Raw genomic sequence first — 19,792 nt, 5'->3', positions numbered from 1 at the left:
GCTCCTTGGTGCGAGAGCAGCTGTCCTTTTCATTCTGAGACAGCTCCCACGCACCTTTGCAGCCTGAAGCATTTGGCTTTGTAAACTAGCAGGGCTGTCATATAATTATGGTTAAAGTGGCACCACACTATTTTCCCCTCCGGCTAACAAGCATTCACGCCAAGTCAAAATCTGCGGCTTTTATGCCCTAAAATAATTCAAAACAGAGTGTAACAGCCACTTCAGCCACAGGAGGGAGGCAGAGGTTGCAAAAGACACCTTATGTGACTCTCAGCTAATTGTGCGCTCTGAGCCGTTATTCTAGGGCAGTGGTTCCCAAACTTTAACCACCTGCGAACCCCTTGCGCTAAAACCTCAAGTCTCACGAACCCCCTCCTAAAAATGAATAGTTCCAGGCGTTTTCTCCCTTACCTCAGCATGAATGATAAAAGCCGTGATCTTGGAAATATAAAATTTGTTTTTATGACAGGCTTATTACACTATTACTATTTATCATTGCAGTATTTTTATTACATTATGAAAACGGCAATGCTTTTGATTAAGCCTGTTATAAGACAAGGCACCAGTAGAAAAAAGGGGTGTGGGGGTAAAGCTCCCACACACCCCAGGGCCTGGGGGGGGGGGCACTGCCGGAAAAGTGCCCCCCCCCAAAAGGAACCCACGGGGGGGCACCAACTCTGGAGTGGCACCTGATCCTCGCTCTCCCCCCCCCCCGTACTGGTGCCTCTCGCTCCTAAGGAGTATCAGATGTGAAACAGCAGGAAGGTATTTAAGCAGCCAACTCAGAGTTCCTCCTACCCAAGCATTCAGGTCTTGAGCAGTCCAGGCAAACAACGCACGTTACAACAAAGCTTAAACTTGTTCTTCATAATTTAAAAACACTAGCAGCCTATTTAATTTTAAAAACAGCAAAAAATATCCACCTTCCTTTCCATTGCTTATAAGGAGTCTTGAAGTTTAAATCTCCTGATAGATCTGCTTGCTTTGAGCTGCTTAGCTCTTGGAAATCCAGGGGCTCCGGGCTGCTGGCCCCGTGCTGCCCGGGGTCCCTATGGACAGCTCTGTCTGCCATTAGGGAATTCTGCCCCCGTCCCGAGAACCCGCTGTAACATTTCATGAACCCCCGTTTGGGAACCACTGTTCTAGGGTCGGGATGTGGAACATGACAATCGATGGTGTGACTGCAACGCAGGTAGACCTGCCCAGGCTGACTGACTGAGCCAGTGCCGCTAGCCCTAAAGAGGCAGTGGTGTGGGCTGTACAAGTGTGCCCAGACCCTGGGACTTTAGCCCACACCTCCGCATCGTCGCTACTATTCTTAGCGTTCTAGCTAGAGTAACGCTCCCGTGGGCACAACTACCTGAGCTACAAGCACGCCGACTGCCCTGTAAACATACCCGCAGTTCTGCACACCATGCAGCTGGCCAGTTCCGGGGGGAGAAGAGAAAAACGGGACATTTCATCGGAGGAAGCATTGCAGGATCCGGCTCAATGCTGGGAGCTTGTTTAGCAATGGTGTGAGAGTGATGTTAATAGGCTGATGCTCAGAGAGGCTGAGCAGCTGGGTGAGATCCCCTGCTCTTCCAGGCTTCCTATCACATCACAGTGATAATGGAGCCAGAGAGCACAGAGTAGGGGACGGGATACTCAAGGCCGTGGGCAGCACACATCAGCCTCGCTGCACCCAAAGGGAACAGCAGAAGGGAGCGAATAGCGCTATGGGGCTGGATTAGCTTTACTGTGGCGTCTCTGCACTGGGGAACTGGCAGGGCAGGGGCCACAGGGGCATCCCAGGCCGTGCAGCTCACTACAGCCACGTTGGCAGGGAGCTGGGGGCAAAGCTGTGGAGGACTCTGAGCAGACAGAGGCACTGGGCCTCCATGGAGCTGGCCCGGACCTTGACCCCGGCAGCGTTCATGGGCCAGAGTCCTGAGAGCAGGGGAACCTCCTGGAGTTTCCTGGCCCCTATGCCAGTAGGCCCAATAGGGGTACAGTCCAACCCTAAGAAACACTGACAGCTTGTCCTGATAATCCCGTTCTCAGCCAGAAGAGCAGAGGCGACACTTCAGCAGGTGCAAGGCCTGGTGAAGTCAGTGGGGTTTATTTAAGCATGTGCGTCCAGGCTTTTCAAATGAGCAAACGTCCCCTTGCCAATCACTGGGCTTTGTACTCCTAAGTCACTTAGGTGCTTCTCAAACGTCACAGCCCAGCTGCTTCACGGATTCAGGGCCATTAAACTCTTGAGTGAAAGAACAGGGATGTGAGCTCCGCCCAAGAAAGCAAGGCAGTTGAATTCAGGAGTTAATACCGAACACAGCTCTGTGCACAGATACCGGAGGCTCACTAGCTCTGCAATTCCCTGCTGGCGAGTGACACGAACGTAGGTCTTGTCAGAATATGCCATTCAGACTAGCTGGGCCAGAATTGCCCTGCCCAATAGGCACAGAACTGGTTTCCACATGCAAACCAGAACACTCTACTACTGCGCTGCTAACCACTAACTTTAATTCTCCCCACAGTGAAAATTAACTTTCTGGCTTGAAAGTTTCTGGCTTATTTTTACATATTGAAAACACTGTTCTCTGTCACCCAAGAGCAGAAACGCCTGAGGCAACATGCTTTTGTAAGGGAAAAAACCATCAGTGGCTCTTTTACTTAAATAATCAACATCTGTAGAATTCTTAAGTATTTTGGGCATTGCCAATTTCTCCAATCTGGGCATATGGCCCATAGCCTCATCCCTGGACTGAGGGGGATTTTCATACAGATTTGATAAAACAATGCGTTTAAGTGATTAAATATACAATTTCAACACACAATGCTTCACCTGCCACCCCCTCCAACAAAATTATACAATCCTAAAAAATAGTGCCGTGAAAGGCACAGCCCTAGGGAGATAGCCACAGTGATAGATGCTTTTCCAATCTGGGCTGGGATTTGCGAAGATGTTTAGGAGAATTAGGTGCCCAATTCCCAGTGATGTCCCTAACTCCCTTAGCTTCCTCCAACAGTCCCAGCCATTGTAGCCTAAAGTTTGGCTGCTCAGCGAGGCACCCGTTTTGCAGAAAGTGCTGAGTGCCCCCAGTTCCCAATGGTCTCTGGCTGGAGCTTCTGGGTGTTCTGAACCTTTGAAAATCAGGCCACTGAGTAGCTTCAATAAAATTTAGCTCATTGATAGCGTTTTTCATCAGTAGATCTTAAAGCACTTAAAAGGAGGTCAATGCCATCAGCCCCATTTTACATATGGGGAAACTGAGGCACCGCGCGAGGCAGTGACTTGCTTAGGGTCACCCAGCAGGCTAGTGGCAGAGCTGGGAACCGAACCCATCTCTTCCGAGGTTTTTAAGCCCCCATATTTGAAAATCTTGGCCAGAAAAGGTGCGGACTGAAAAAGCCTGAATCATACTGTTGCAGAACGACTGAAAGATTCACCCGGATTCAAATAAAGCATTGCTCATTCCCAGTATTCTAACACACACGGATGAGCCAGTGCGTAAGAGCTGGGCGCAGAGGGACTGGGAGAGGCTCAAAAGGACTGAGTCTATGACTATCTACACTTACAATGACATGTACAGGACAGATGCTGCATACCCCCCAGCACCGGTATAAAGAGCAGCGTAGACGGTGAGGCATTGCTTAGGTAAGTAAAGACACACCAGAACCATGGCTCTCAAGCAAGGCCTGCCACATCTACACTGCAACTTTTACTTTTCTTTTAGTTTACTTTTACTTTGCTTTTCACTGTGGCGCGGAGTGACACGCACCCTACATGGTGCCGCCAATGTAGACAAATATGCATTCTCCCTCCCTGCTCTGCGCAGGGCCTGGCGCCCTCCCAGGGGCATTCTCTCACCACTCTGCTTCTTTAGCTTGTCAATTTGGTTTCTGGACCCCACATCACCTTTTCCGGGTTGTTGGGCATTTGTCAAGCTTCCGGCAGCATCGAGAAACAGCAACACGTGTTTTTCGGCCCCTTCATGTCCTCCATCTGTAAAACATTTCCCCAAGGCTCCATCCACAAATCAGTACGAGGTCACGGGAAGAGAACAAGGTGGCTAAGAAATCGAGAGAAGCCAATCGATAGAAAGGATGTCCAAAGGCCCCATCCCAAAGGCTGTATTGACAGAGATGCTGACACAGAATCTGCTCCTACTAGCCTCGCATTTAAGGGACAATGCACGGCACAGCGAGAGCACGGCGTGTTTCTCTCTAGCAACTTCCTTTGGAAGCCTCAACAAGATGCTTTTGGTGGTTCTCAAGACAATTACATCCAGCTATGTAAGGACTTATCCACACTGGCCAACTTTGGGAACTCACCCACAGCTGCAGCTCCACCAATGGGAGCATTCCTCTCGACTGGCCACCGGCATTCTTACCTCTGTCCCAGCGAGGCCTGCTCAGAGAGTGTATGTGTCCAGAAGGAGGGCATTAGTTCCAAGCAACTGAGAAGTCTAGGAGAGCAGTGATGGACTAAAGACCTTGAGATGTGGCCCAAGAGTAGGTTATTAGAAACCTCATTTTCAATAGAGAGGAGGAAGAGGAATCCAGATTGGAGCTGGTACAGAGAAACTTGAGTCAATAGCCGTAAACAGCTTGTTCAGTGAGTTTGGACGGAAAGAGAAGAGGGAAGATGGGGTTGGGAGAGAGATATGTTTAATAATGGAATAGACAGGATTGCACTTGTATTTGGAGATAAAGGAACCAGAAGGTGGGAGGGTAAGGAGTAACCAGAGAGGGATGGTCTGAGCAGTAAAGATGAAGGAGGAATGGATGAAATAAAATCTAGGTGGCCTGTGGCTGCAGTTAGCATCCTGGATCCTTGGCAGCTCTGGAAAAAAAAAAAAAATCACGACTATAGTGTATTAAAACCTACTCTTCCTTTTCTCTCAGGTGCCCTGCTTGGAAGAGTCCACCTGGCAGTGGCTTGTCAGCACTGCTGCAGCCCCAGAGTAACACTCACCTTTGCCCAGTGCAAAAAGCAAAAGCAAAAAAAAACACAACTCACAAATTAAAGGACAACTTTTTTTTTTATTGCTACCAGAAGGCTTCCATCAGTACAATGGCTCTGAACACCATATCTTCCTCAGGGCTGCAGAGAGAGCTAAAGATTCAGGACAGGTCATTCTGAGGAACAGGCATTAAACATTTAAAAAGGACAAGCTTTTAAAGGTTTTTTTTTTTTGTTTTTTTTAAACTTTGGGTTAAAAGTTACATAAACACAAAACTTGGGGTATTTTGTGGCTGATAATTACACACGTTCCAAAACTCAGAATCACAGAACCGTCCCAGCACCTAAATGAGCAGCATTGATCTCATGCTAAAATTTACAAACATATCAAAATCAATTGCAGACTTTACGGTTTGCATTTGACGCACACATTAATTAAATCTTGTGTGAGCACCTACAACAGAGCCAATTGACTGCAAAAATCTGTGTGTGGATGTGAAAAAATAATATTTGAGTCAAATTGGCCTAATCATTTGACTGATTGCTTTCACTTTTTAAAATCAAAACCACAATCACTTAGTTTCTAATCACAATGACTTCTTATTTGTGTAAGACACTAAACACAGTCTCCCTACTGCTTTTCTATAGCATGTTCACACTGCTTTGGCTTTTTAAATGTGGGGCAGTTTGCAAATGCCGTAAGATTGTTTTTCCAAATCTTTTATTTAAAGCCAGTTTGAAATATTCTTACATTAAAACACCAAAGCGGCTAATGAAATAAAGAAGGATTTTTGGTTGTTATGGGGAAAAAAGATATCTGTGGTGAAGGTCAGAGTATAGAGAATCACACAAAAGACTTGCAGAGTGTTAAAGGAAGAGGAAATCGGAACAGAAAGACACGGGATGGCTGGAAAACCTGGAACAATTTTGCACAATGTGAGCTCTTGGACACGGAAGACGGATGATAATACACAGTAGCAGAAAAACAGGGGAACCAATGACACTAGAAAGAAAAAAATTTTTTTTGCTACTTTTTTTGTTTGTTTTTTGGGTCTTTTGTAGATTTTTTATACTTTTTTGTGTTTTTAAGTGCTTAAATAATAGTTGGACTATAATTAGCCACATGGGGGGGGAAAGGGGAATCTTCAAAAAAGGTTTTCTTGGCTCTCTTCAGTTCAGCCTAATGGGATACAGCTTCTTTCCCAGCCCACTCCCACAAACATCATAGCCTGATTTTGCATGGTTTAAAAAGTAGCTTTCCTCTGAACGCTTGCGCAGGCAGTAGCTACATAACAGAGACCGGCTGTAAAGGTGGGCAAGGGGAACTGTTCCCCTCTTGCCTCGACACATCGGCGCCACAAACAGACCCCACGTTTTCTAGCGCCGCCACCTCTGGAGCACTGTCTTCATTGTAGAGCCGCTTGATTCCATCGTAGAAGTCATCCACCTCCATCTCTTCCACTTTGCGCTTGGCGGAGGCTTGCTTGCAGCCGGTGGGAGCTGGCAGACACTGGTAGAACCCGGCTGTACCTTTGATTGGCACTTCTGGTCGGCTGTTGTCCTTGGAGAATTCTGGCCCTGGGACAGAGGAGGGGTTGAATCTGAACGCTCCTCTGTTACAGGTCACCAGGGTACGCTTGAGGGGACTGTAGACATATACAGAATTAGGCGGCAGAGCAGACTGCAGAGTGGAAAGGTGACGGGCCACAAGCTCCCGACAGTGGATCAGCTGGGAGCTGTCCATCTAGATTGGAGAAACAGACACGGGCATTGCAAAACAAGGTGAGTCACTGCAATTCTGGCTCTCTACACGTCCATCGTCCACATACCTAGCTGCTGCTTGTTTACGTGCTGAATGTGGGGAAGTGATCAGTTGGCGGCGGGATTATTCTGCTTAAAGGCAAAGATTTTTCAAGATGGCCCAAGAGATTTAGACACTTGGTTCCCATTACAATTCATGGGAATTGGGTGTCCAAATCCCCTAAGTGGCGTTGCAAATGTCATCCAAAATGTTTATCAAAGGCCTGTGTGTTCCTACCTCTTACATATCGGTCTGTATGCAGCAGAAAAAAATTAACCCTTCCACAAAGCCTTCCTAGTTAGGAGATTTAACGTATTTAAGTGTGCTATAACCACTTCCATCTCTGGCGTAGCAAGGGAATATTTTATACCTTCCCTTGCTACACTGGTGGGGGAGGGAGGGGGGATGGCTGGGAGGAGAAAAGAATGATCGCATCTTTCTGGTTAGTTTAACCCCTTGTGGCCAGGCCAGTTGGGCCTTCCCTGCAGTAAACAATTTTGACTTGTACATTAGCTCATGCATTAGGCTCCCTCTATCAAGAAGTGAACATATTAATCGCCAAACAATGCCAAATATTTGCAGAGATGTCTCAAAGACTCAACCCTTCAGGCTGTCCCCTGAGCATCTTTGCAAAAACATAGAAACTCCCAGCTCCCTCCCGAAAAAAAAAAAAAAGAGAAAACAAAAAATCTCAACCACAAAACCTCAGAGGCTGGGAATCTGACAGCTCTTGAGGCCTTATCCACACCCCTGTACTCACAGAAAAAAAATGCTGTTTTCAATCCTATTTCAGATCCAGATCCAGAGATTAGCTCCACTGAAGTCGACACAGTTACAACCAGCTAAAGATCGGTGCCATAAAGTCAGATCAACCGAAGTCTAGGCTTATTTCCACTTTCTAATCTGGGGGCTCAATTCTACTCTCATGCCCATTTGACACTATGGGGGAGATCCTCGGACTTATACCAGCAAGAGAACAATCAGCCCCAGTCTGTCTCTGTGCCATGCAAATATATCATTAAAGGTACATGCATCTTCTTGTAACTTGCCTATGACTTGACTCCGCTTTTATTGGATGGGTGTGTTACACTGACTGCAGCAACAACTACTATACTGGTGTCAAAGATTTCCTGGAGCCTAGGGACACAAATCAACTTGAATGAACAAGAAGTAGGTCTATGTTCATCTTCAGTAAGGTGGGGAGAGATGGTGTGCAAGAGACATGAAGGGGGAGGAAAAACCGCCTGTCCTGCTGAATTTCAATCTATTCAGCTCTCTCCATTAGCTTGATGATTCACTTCCTGGCCTATGGCTAACCCAAGTGATTATCTCTCAATTGCCTGCTGCCAGAGTAATGGTCACAAGACGAGAGAGGTTTCATAATCACTGATGGCTGTTTAGTGCAGACCATCAGCTTCTCCTCCTCCTCCTTTCAGTGGCTGTCCCGGAAACACGGGACCCTTCTCCTACCCAGAATGCCAGTTAGCCGGGATGTTTGGAAGACTCTGCCCGGCCCTCACCTGTGCTTTCTGGAGCAGTTCAAAGATGAGCGCGAGCCAATCAGGAATCAGCTTCTCCAGTTCCAGACTGATGATGGCCAGTGCCAGCATGGACCCCTTGAACTGCAGCAGCTGGTAACAGGCCATGCAGTGCAGTAACTGCTTGGTGAGAACAGCCACATGCTGAGATGGGTTCATCTTGGGCAGGACTGTCAGTAACTGAGGCCTGGTTGACACAGCAACTGCATGGAACTGAGGAAAAAGAGAAGCAAACCAGTCGGTATGTTACTGACAGAGTTTAACACACTGCTTCATAAGCACATGCAATGGCATCCGGAAGCCATTTGTTCCTGTGCCTTTGAAATAACATAGCCCACTTGAACCTCCAACAGCACACACGGAGTGAGATTTTCCCCCCCACCCCCCAAGGATCTCCCATCCCATGCTCTGCTTCACCCCAGCCAGGCACTGTCCCCCACGGCAGACAGCTCTGGGAGGAGTGGGAAGCCTCATGCTGGGTTAAGATGGGTCTAGGGGATGCACACTGTCCCCTCATTGGCCCTTCGGAGATACCCCAGGAAAGGTGACACAGCCGGGGGAGTCCTGTCCGTGGTGGGGATTGCCTTGTAAGGGGTGGGGGAGCAGGGTCCCAGGGCAGCTGTGGCCAGGAGAAGTCCTGGATAGAGCAGTTCTATCGGCATAGTGCTGCCAGGGAGGGCACGGAGCCCCTGTATGGATGGTCCTGTCCTCTTCCTGAACTGCAGACTCAATGGTTCAACTGGACATGGACAAACAGGGTTCTCCCCTGGGATGAAACCATTGAGGAGAGATTCTGTGAGGGGAGACAAAGTTTTCTTTGCCACTGTCCCCCTGCCATGGGTTTCACCACACGAAAGGGCTTTCTGGCCCCAGTTTTTAACCCATAAACAAAAACCTGGGTCAGTTAAGGACACATTGAAGCACATTTCACATCCACTGATTATGTCTTCCCTCCCCCCCCCCCCCCACTCCTTAATTCCTTTGTGTTCTATTGTCGTCTTGCTTTGATCCTGGAGCAGATATACTGGCAATTAATATTTAGGGCCAAGATTTTCAAGAGGGACTAAAGGTTTTGGGTGCAAGTTTTGGGTGCTCAACTCGAGACATAGGGGCAGAACTGGAAGGGACCCTCTGTGTCACAAAGTCCAGTCTTGGGCCACCACAGGCAAACCCATCAGATAATCCTGTTCATAAACCTATCAGATAATCCTGTTCATAAACCTATCAAGCTCCATCTTAAAACTAGTTGGAGGTTGTTTGCCCCCACTACTCCTTTTGGAAGGCTCTTCCAGGAACACACACTTCTGATGGTTAGAAACTTTCTAATTTCCAGCCTGAATTTATACATGGCCAGTTTATATCTTAAGGGGGCCTGATTTTCAGACGACACAAGCTCAGCATATTCTGAAAATCAGGCACCTTTAAGGTGTCTAAAGTTGGTCCCCAAAAATCACTAGTCACGTTTGAAAGTCTTTGCCTAGATTTTTGTTTAGGCCATGTCTATGAACATGTGGCCAAATCCTAGAATCCTTACCCTACACCAGCAGTAGGGATTTTTGTCCAAGTAAAATCTGAGTAAGTCCCTCAAGATTTGGCACATACTCACATTAATGCCAATGACATGGGGCGGGGGGGGGGGGGGAACCAAGGACGAGCACTGGAAAGAATGTAAGTAGTAACATATTTACAATATGAAGGAAATCCAGTGGCGTAGCCATGTGAAGATCCCAGTGCAGTTTATCCAGAATAATCTTCTCCATCCTGCGAATTTCAGCTGGGGAACAGCCACAAAAACTGTCTCTGGCCAACACCTTCAGTACTGGGATCCTCTGCCGAAACAGACGTTAAAAAACAAAAGAAAAGCAAGAACAATCATCAGTCAGAAAAGCCGTTTCTTTCCTGTCCTGGCAAGTGGCAACCCCCCTGCTCAAGCGACCAAATAATTAGAGGAGCATATAATTGAAAGTAGCTGCTAGGCCTTTAGAGAAAAATATTACCTCATCTTCCTCAATGGTCTTGGCAGCGAGGAAGAAGCAGCTGATCGCAATACAATTCAAGTACTTTGGACGGGCCTAGGAAACAGAAAAAAGTCGCAGCGTGAGTACAATGCAGAACCTGATTTGTGACCATTTGGCTCTAACTCCCTTACCCTGTGATCTCAGGATGCCAAAACAATGCGGACGGGATCAATGGGCTGCCCTCCAACTACACTGCTCCTATTGTGAGCCGCGGAAAGGAAAAATCCATACTCCATTACATGAGGCAGGAGAGAAGTCAGTCAGTCAGCCCCAGCGTCCTAATTGGCACCCAGTGATGCGCATCGCTGGAGAGGAACAGGAGCTTGTTTTTAGTGGGAGCAGTGGTACTTGGAAGGAGAAAAACAGAAGATTGGATCCTCCGTTGGCATAACTCAGCACAGCTCCACCTACTTCAATGGAGTCAGGCCGATTTCCACCAGCTGCGGATCAGGCCCAGAGAACAACATGGGTTAGATGTGAAGCAAGGGAGAAGATAGAGCGGAGGTGCTGACGTTGTATCTAGTCAGAAATAAACACCAAGGAGAATTATGTTTTATGGCAGCAGCTCTCAAACGATGGTAGCTGAGCCCTTTCTGGTGAAATATTTTGGAGTCAGCAAACAGTGGAGCGCAGGGAGAGGAGGGGACTAGGAGAGACCAAATAGCAAGTGTGAAAAATCAGGACAGGGAGGGTTAATAGATGCTTATATAAGACAAAGCCTCCAATATTGAGATGGTCCCCAATAATATCGGGACATCTGGTCACCCTAAGAGAACCTCTCTTGCAGAGTGACAACAATGAAGAACCCTTGTTATGGGCCCCAATTCTGCAAAAGCACTTAAGCATGTACTTAACTTCGGGCACATAGGTAGTCAATTGAAATCAACAGAACTCATGGGTGTGCCTGAAGTTAAGCACGTGCTTAAGAGTTTTGCTGAATCGGAACCTCAGTGGCTATATTAATGTGATTCAGGACTTTGTTTCCCATGCCAGCGAAGCGGGAGGGCGAGAAAGGAAGATGCATCCCTTGCTTCTGTACACACAGAGTACAGTATTCAGCCCTGTGAAAACCAGGAGCAATGTCTAACATCTAGGACAGCATGCTGTGCACAAACTGAGCAGCACTGTTGTGTCCTCCCCCCCGCCACTCCCAAACAGCTAGCTGACAATTTATCTCACGCTGTTGGTATTGACAAAAATTTAAATGCCCTGGTGGAACATGGAACTGAAAGAAGCTGCCGGGCACGGGAGAGAGAGAAATAAGTAAAAGCCCTGCAAAGAACACAAAATCCATTTTTAACCTAGAGCACTTCCGTGATTAATTCCAGGCGGATTAATTCCAGCAGCCAGAATGGAGCTACAGGGCAGTTTCAAGGCCCGATCCTGCAATCCACACTCACACAACTAGGTCCCTAAACAGTCAACATGACTCCTCCCAGCAGGGAGCGAGGGGGAAGGGATGCAGGATCAAGGACAAACATAGCCTCTAACAGGTTCCTGTGACACAAAAGGAATCGGTGATCCCCAGGGACTTTGGCTTCTAATGGCGAGGCACCAGGAGGTTTGAATTAAACAACTGTATAAAATAGCTGTTTCAACGTGTCCAGGTACTGCTGACAGTGAGGAGAACAATGTCCTTGAGGGGGAATCTGTGGTTTGTTCTACATGCCCACACAAGGAAATAAGGCGGGGCGGGGTGGAATTACCCACACCACAGGTGACAGTGCAGGAGGAAGCAGCAGCTTCCACAGGCCCACAAGTGGGGGGAGGCTTGATTCAGCCCCTCTCCCACACAGCACAGCTCAGCCGGCACAGAGGGGGACGTAATCTGCACAAGGTAAAGGGCTGGCACCAACCAGTTTCCCTTGGTGCAAGTGGGGAAAAACTAGACAGCAGAGAGGCTTCTCGAGTTCCCTGGTCTGCTCCAGTTAGGGCCTTGGGTAACGCCCCATGAGAGGTCTCAGTGAGTAACCCCTAAATCCACAGCATCCTTCCACACACTGTACAGCACCTACTGTCACCTGACACGGCTTGAGTCGGTTACACTAGTAAACGCAGCCAGGATGGAGATCAAAATCTATTCATTTCTACTACAAACCTAGATCCCTTTCATGGTAGACCAGCAAATCCTTTCCAATTAATATTAAACTGACTAAACTGGAGAGAAGAACCCAAAGTCTTTACCCCACATCAGTCAGCCAGTTCTGTAAGAGACCAACAGCTAATCTCCTGGGAGACCTTCTTAACAACTGCCATCTTCAATAGGAAACTGGGTTCTACTCCCATCTTGGCTAGAGAGCCACTGCAAGACCTTGGCCAAATCACGTAGGGCCACGGACTTCAACGGGCTTTGGATCAGGCCGACAATCAATTCACACCTCAGTTTCCCCCATCTATACAATAGGGACAATATTTCCTTGCATTACAGGGGTGTGGCAAGGCTTAGTTAAACTTGTGAAGTGCTTTGACATCTCTGGATGGAAGGGGCTGGAGAAGGGCGCAGTGGAGCAAGAAAGAATTGGGGATTTGTGAGAAACAATAAATTTTATTTAGTAGGGCGAAGGCAGATCCCTGCATGCAGAGAATGGAAAAGCTGTTGAAGACAGCTTGTAGGAGAGTTTCAATGTGTACTGAAAAATTCCCCCATAAAATACTGCATTATTTTAGCAGAAATTGTCTCCTGCTCACCGCTCCTGCCCCTGACATCATCGGGGCTCTAAACTAAAACAGATCATCAGAGTCCCTTTGTGAGACAGTATTAAAATACTCTCACACCACCCCCTCTGTGCTCCCTGTTTATTGGTAACTGCCACACAGTTAAACCAAGACTGTAATTATGTTGAGGATTAATTATTTAGTGCAGTGATCTACAGCAAAAGCCACTGCTGGTATGTGAATGAACCAGAGCATGGCTGGGCAACAGGACGGGGCGTAGAACAGTCTGAACTATTTCAAGGCCCATTCGAGTTCAAGGGAAGCTATTCTCGGTCTCAGTATAAAAATCCCAGGCAGTGGCTAAAATTCTCCTTTCACACTTCTGTACATCGGGAGTAACTCCAAGTCAATGGAGTTACCCTGTTGTAAATCCGGTTTAAATGCAGGGAGAATAGGCCCTGTTTATTTGCAGTAGGGAGGGGAAAAGGACATGTTTAAATGATCAGTGCTATACCTGGGGGGGCGGGAGGGGGAAACCATGTTAACTGAAACTCCGCCCCAAACTGCTTTCAGTGTTTTCTATTGTCACCACTCCTTGGCGTACAGAATGGAGTTTCTTTTAGTCCTGGTCTGTGCCGCTTCATTTCACAGTAGCAGCCTCTACAGAGCAGTCAAAGGCTTTGACTGCTACAGAAATACTGAAACCACAATATTTTCCTAAGGGCATTAGCTATTTAGAGGTTTCAATAATGCATTTTCTATCCGTTCAACATGTGACCCAGTCACTGAGATGTCAAAACGGTTAGGTCAGGATTTCTTTAAAAACAAAAAACTTTTCAGTGTCTCACAGTTTAAGCACTATCAATATTTCACCATATAAAAGACGTAGAGTATGTCCACACAGCCGACGTTAAAGCACTGCCGCTGTGTAGTCGCGGCTCCGGCACTGGGAGAGAGCTCTCCAGAAGTCAACTTGTGGAACTCCTTACCTGAGGAGGTTGTGAAGGCTAGGACTATAACAGAGTTTAAAAGAGAATTGGATAAATTCATGGAGGTTAAGTCCATTAATGGCTATTAGCCAGGATGGGTAAGGAATGGTGTCCCTAGCCTCTGTCTGTCAGAGGGTGGAGATGGATGGCAGGAGAGAGATCACTTGATCATTGCCTGTTAGGTTCACTCCCTCTGGGGCACCTGGCATTGGCCACTTTCGGTAGACAGGATACTGGGCTAGATGGACCTTTGGTCTGACCCGGTACGGCCGTTCTTATGTTCTAATAAAACCACCTCCGTGAGGGGAATAGCACCCCGCACTGAAGCACTGTCTACACTGCCACTTTACAGCGCTGAAACTTGCAGCGCTCAGGGGGGTGTTTTTTCACACACTCCGAGCGAAGAAAGTTTCGGTGCTGTAAGAGGCAGTGTAGACAAGGCCTTACTGGAAGATCCAATTTGTACTTTAGTGAGGCAAACTATGTTAATGATGTAACCACGGGGGTAAAAATTTAAACTCTTCCACATATATTGCTGACCTCTATTTTAGCAATGTTTGTAATGGGATTAAAAACTCAAGCAGAGGAGACTGCCCATTTACTGAGAACCAAGCTTAACAGAGCAAACAGAATAAAGGATTATATTAGTCAAAGGCAAGACTGCCAGTTTCTAGAACTCAAGGCCAGGGGACACGTTTTTCCACTGCCCTGCACCTCGTGCAGAGCACTACCATTTCGATTCAGTGACATTTTCGACCCGCTTTGCATTTACTCTGCAAGCTGTAAGTGATTGTACCGGGGTTGGGCAGGACAGCACAGACTCAAGGGCCGTGAGTCATGGTACCATGTATGCCCCAAAGGCTGGTTTTTAAAATATTTTAATCAGTTTTGTGGAATTTTATTTCTTAAACCACTGCGTTCACTGTACTCTTATGGGCACACTCACAGCTCCACTCCAATAGACAATACGGCAGGCCTGTTTGGCCTGCCACTCCTCCCTTTATGACCTTCACCGAGAAGCTCCTGGATTTATTATTATTATTTATTTATATTACTGCAGCACCCTTGGAGCCCTAATTGTAGGCCAGGACCCCACTGTATTAGGTGCCGTCTTTTGCCCTACCATCTGCATAGAGCCCTCCCTCCCAGACCTACCCCTTGATGCTCGGCCCATTGACATCAATCAGGCTCCTGGCGGTGAAGGTCTCCACACTTCCCTCCCTGTCTCCTACCTGTGTCACCCTGCTCCTGAAGCCCTTTCCGCCATACTGCTTTCTTTCCCCGCCTTCCCAAGCATTCTTCTATCACCTCACACTCCAGGAATTACGCTGGGGCGGTTCTCTGGCCTGTCTTGAGCAGGAGGTCAGGCTAAACCATCACAATGCAGCCTCAATCTATGAATCTGTTCCCTGTCATGCTTCTGGCTAATCCACGGCCATCCCAATACTCCTACGTCCCTAGCCCCTGGGCAACAGCAATGCCAGGTGATACAAACCAAACAAACTCAGACCTACCCACGTCAGAGTTAAATATTATAGAAACACAGACCCTCCGTGTCATTCCATAGGACATGCGAGTATGGCAAGGCCTTACCACGAAGGCTGTTGCATTTCAGAATCTATTTAGTTTAATGAGCTTTTTTGTATATTTTAAACCAGAGGATGCATTCCGATTTCTACTTCCATCCTTCCTCCCCCCTCCCCCACCCCCCTTCGGAGAAAATATCTGGATACAGCTTGGAAGACAAATGCCTAGGTGAGGCTAACTCAACATTCAAACAAGGTTAACAGAGACAGCATGAACATGGACAGCTTCTAGAGAGTGGAGCGATTATCTCCTCTCTTCGGTTAAACCGATGAGCTGCAGCACGTCAATGGAAGCTGGCAAAACAGGGAAGAGAGCAGGTATTCCTGACACGGATACGCACTGGGCCAGATTCTCAGCTGAGGTAAGCTGGCATGTCTCCACTGCAGTCAATGCAACTATGCTGATTTACATCAGGTGAATATCTGGCCCATTAACTAAAAAATGAAACTGGTGCAGAAAGCCATCTACTATTTGCATTACTGTAGCACCTAGGTGCCCTAGTTGGAGATCAGGCCCATTGTGCTCTCATGATAATAGGGGGTTTCCACAGACCCAGCTGCACTGTTCGGGCATAGTTAGAAAGGGATATACTGAAGACACTAATCTCGTTCAGCATCTGAAATCGAAGGCATCACACAGTGTGTAAACCGGAAGTACACTCTCTCGTACAATGAGCCTGCTTGGATTTGGCCCAGCAGCAAGGAGAGTCACTTTGAAAGCCATGAGCTGGTGGTATAAATCCACTGGAAGATACAGATCCTGAAATGATATACCTTTACTGTGGCTAAAAACCGGTCCAAGAGACTGACGGCCAGGGCGAGTGTTTCTGGATAAAGGTGGAACTGGTACTTGAGTTTGGCCAGCCACTGAATCACCTCATCCCGTTGTGCTGGAGAAATGGCTACATCCTGTTGAAGACAAAAAACAACAAGCTGTACTCACACCCAGAACCTGAAGGCTGAGTGAACAGAGAGAAGGCAAAATATTAACATATGCAGAAACAAAGCCCTATGTGGCTGTTCAAGGGAAGGGGGGACCAAGGGGGTGCTTTTAACACAGCCTGAAGCCACATTCTATGTCTGCACCTGGGGTTCTTAGTGGTCATATTGACGTCTCCTGACCTGATTTGTGGGTGCGCCCATAGAGTTAGAAGTCTAGCAGGCTGGTGCTGCGGCATGCCCTAGGAGAGACTTTTAGAATGTGGCCCCATAACACTGTTGTCTAAACGAAGGTGTACGAAAATTGACAAGCTCCAATCAGATAGTGTTGTGGCTGAAAAGGCTACGTTAGGTGATGCTAGTCTCATGTTTAACAAAAAATAGTACAGACAGAAAAATGCACTATCCAAGAGAAGATGCAAGTCAACAAATATGAACCCTATTCTTTACCGTAACCACAGGCCACATCCTGTAGAGTACTGAGCACTCTCTGCTCTGACTGGAGTCAGTAGGAATCAAAAGTATTCAGCAACTTGAGGGATCAAGCCCTCGGCCCTTATCCAAGCTGACCTATGAGACACACCTATGCCTGCAGTGATCCCTTCAACGACAAACAGGGGTCCCCCCCGTAAGGAGCTTAGGATTCAGACCTATTTAAGTTCCAAGATAATATTTCCACCACCAACCATAAGCTCTGTACCATCTTGTTTGTGGGGCTTGTGGTTTTAGTGCGTCTAGGGAACAGCCTTTAGTGGCCGATCTAAACAGTAATGCCTCCTCTAGCCTAGTTTAGGCTTAAACAAAGAAAGCCCAAAACAGAACACACACAACCTTCTGTGTGTCACTGAAATGTGATTTGGAAGCTCAAGAGACCCACTGTGCAGCTCCCACCGTGAAAGAGAAGACAAAGTGTGCTCCCGTGAAAGTTACTGAAGTTCCAGCAACTTGAAGAGAACATAGTCAAAGCCTGATTTTCCAAAAACCTCACGCGTCTAAAAAAGGAGGAGGCCATGCCCTCGGATACATATTCATTTCCTATTATCTGCACTGTTTATTATCTGAAATAATTTGATCTCCCCCTTTCCAGGCAGATGACAGATTTTGAACGTTACCAACTAAAAAGAACGATTATTGTTCAGCCTCGTTGGATGTGTCCCAGGACAGCTAGAATAACTATGTAATTCATAGTTGTGTTCTTGTTGCAACAATGGTTCCTTGGAAACGGTCAGATACTCCTGGCCTCATTTTAAAATATGCTCCGCAGAGTTGCCATTCTGCTGTACCCTGTGCTGGAAAGAGGGATGAATTTTATGATCAAGTTGGTCTTTTCCATCTCTAATTACTAAGATTCTGGTATTTTACATCCTACAGTATCTAAGCAAGCGCAGGATTTGGTAACATGTCAGGTGTAATTATCTCATGGGGGAGGGGCGGGGAGGGAAGATGACTTGGAAGGGCATTTTAGGGCTTAGCAAGTAAGTCTCCGCCTTTGAATGAACTTACCAATTACTGAGCTGTGTGGATAAAAAACCTATTAAGAGAAATTACTTGCCATCCCTGATCATGTGAATTCTGGAAAACCTGAAATACTCTATGTCTTTTGGCTGCAGGGGTGAAGCACCAACTCCTTGGGCATCAGCCATCTACAGTTCATTGTGTTCATACCGCAAGAGGAGATCGACCACAGCATTAACCCATAAAACCCTGGTGTTTTCCAGACCACCAGCTAACTGAAGGCATTAGGTAAATATATGGCCACAAGTCTAAGGTATAATAATCCACTCCCGTAATATTTACTCTAAAAGACATTGCCCTAAGCAATATCTGGCAGATGTCCTAAGAATCAATGCAATCTTACTTTTTGCCCTACCCACAGCAGGTGTTATAAGGTACATGCATGCTGTTTCTCCGCCCCCCTCCCCACCCCATCCTCAATCTACTTCTCCAAATGCAAACCCGGCAATAGTGGGGCCTGATTTTCAGAGGCACTGAATACCCACAGATCCCAACTGTTTGAGACCCTGAGCCCATTAAGCAAGAGGTCCATGAGGAGGGGTCTGAGCACATCTGTGAGGTAGGGAAGCACTCTCATCAACATGAGACAGGTACCAATAGCGCTCAGGAGTGCTAAGCCCCAACCCCAAGGCTCTTCCCTTAGCCCACACGGGCTCTAGAAACCAGCACTCCCACAACGTCGTAACTTCCCTGTGTTTGTCAAGTTTTCTGCACTGTCTGGGTGGGAGTTTCAAAGAGCGACAAATGGAGCTAGACAACAGATTCCCACTGAAAGTCTGCCTTTGGGGGGGAAAAAACCCTTACAGGGCTGGATCGAACTAGAGCACTCTGCAGCACTCCTGACCTAACCACTGATCAACCGAAAACCGTACGGCACGTGGGTGAGGGAAAAACTCAGCACTCTTAACTTACAAGGTACTGATCCAATTGCCTGCAAGCCTGGCTCCAGTTTTTTCAAAGATATCACTAACAGACAAACAAGCCCAGGCTCAACAAAACGGATTAAGCCACTGGAACTAGGCACGCACACAGTTTTGCTAGCAGCAAACGGGACGAGGTTTTTTTATTTTGTTTTTCAATTCCACATACACTTACTGAACTCGAAAAGAGCGCAAAACACATTTCACTGAAGATTTCAACAACCAAATTACCTCTGGCCTCTGCCCAAGAATGGAAACATCAGCCGCAAAAGAGCTTGTTGGCTAAAGTCAGAAGCAACTGAAAATGAGGGTTTATGGCTGAAGTTACACATCAACCTTAACTACAGTAGTCACAGGCACTACCATTAAAACATTCTGTTCTGCTTGTATGCGAAGCCTCATTTCCTCTGCTGCAATATTTACAGTTGGTCTGCCTAATGTTTGGAGGCATGTGGCTGTTCCCACTTCAATTCTGGTGACTGCAACTTGCTGAGCTAGAAGGGAAGTAGCCATCAGGTGTGCTTTTTCAACCATGAAGGTGTCCTTGAGAGCCCTATAGCCCTCAGTGCTGCTGCTAATGTGGTTTCAAAATGTGGAATCGAATGATGGCTGCCAAGGCACTGTGGCAAAAGAGAGCTAACAGCTTGCACAAACAAAACACCAGGCTACTCTGAGTTGGTGTGGATTGCTTTCCTTTTCAGCAGAAGACCGAAGGAGAAAGGAGAAAAACAATTAAAAAATAAAATAAAAACAAAACACCCACCACTGATGCAATAACTAATGGAGAGATCTGTTCTACTAAACAACAAGACCATCGAAAGGGATTAATGTATCTAATGTAACGCTGTCTATTCTATACACCATTTCCTTTTTAAAAAGGGAA

The 19,792-nt window shown here is 47.0% G+C and overlaps 2 protein-coding genes across 2 annotated transcripts in view; one reads left to right on the top strand and one right to left on the bottom strand.

Annotated features, from left to right (window-relative positions):
• The window catches only part of SEPTIN11 (septin 11), an 81,769-nt gene extending 73,535 nt beyond the window's left edge, over positions 1–8,234 (top strand). The window contains exon 10 of the mRNA XM_054029384.1: positions 7,543–8,234. Coding sequence (XP_053885359.1) covers positions 7,543–7,561 — 19 coding nt within the window. The 3' untranslated portion in view covers positions 7,562–8,234. The remainder of the gene's footprint in view (positions 1–7,542) is intronic.
• The window catches only part of CCNI (cyclin I), a 52,790-nt gene continuing 38,006 nt past the window's right edge, over positions 5,009–19,792 (bottom strand). The window contains exons 3-7 of the mRNA XM_054029388.1: positions 16,310–16,444; positions 10,285–10,359; positions 9,976–10,116; positions 8,270–8,500; positions 5,009–6,692 (exon numbers count right to left, since the gene is read on the bottom strand). Coding sequence (XP_053885363.1) covers positions 6,234–6,692; positions 8,270–8,500; positions 9,976–10,116; positions 10,285–10,359; positions 16,310–16,444 — 1,041 coding nt within the window. The 3' untranslated portion in view covers positions 5,009–6,233. The remainder of the gene's footprint in view (positions 6,693–8,269; positions 8,501–9,975; positions 10,117–10,284; positions 10,360–16,309; positions 16,445–19,792) is intronic.

This window comes from Malaclemys terrapin, chromosome 5 (assembly GCF_027887155.1).
Source record: "Malaclemys terrapin pileata isolate rMalTer1 chromosome 5, rMalTer1.hap1, whole genome shotgun sequence".
In the NCBI taxonomy this organism is placed as follows: domain Eukaryota; kingdom Metazoa; phylum Chordata; order Testudines; family Emydidae; genus Malaclemys; species Malaclemys terrapin.
The sequence above is the reverse complement of the archived record's forward strand: the minus strand, read 5'-3'. Positions and strand labels throughout refer to the sequence as shown.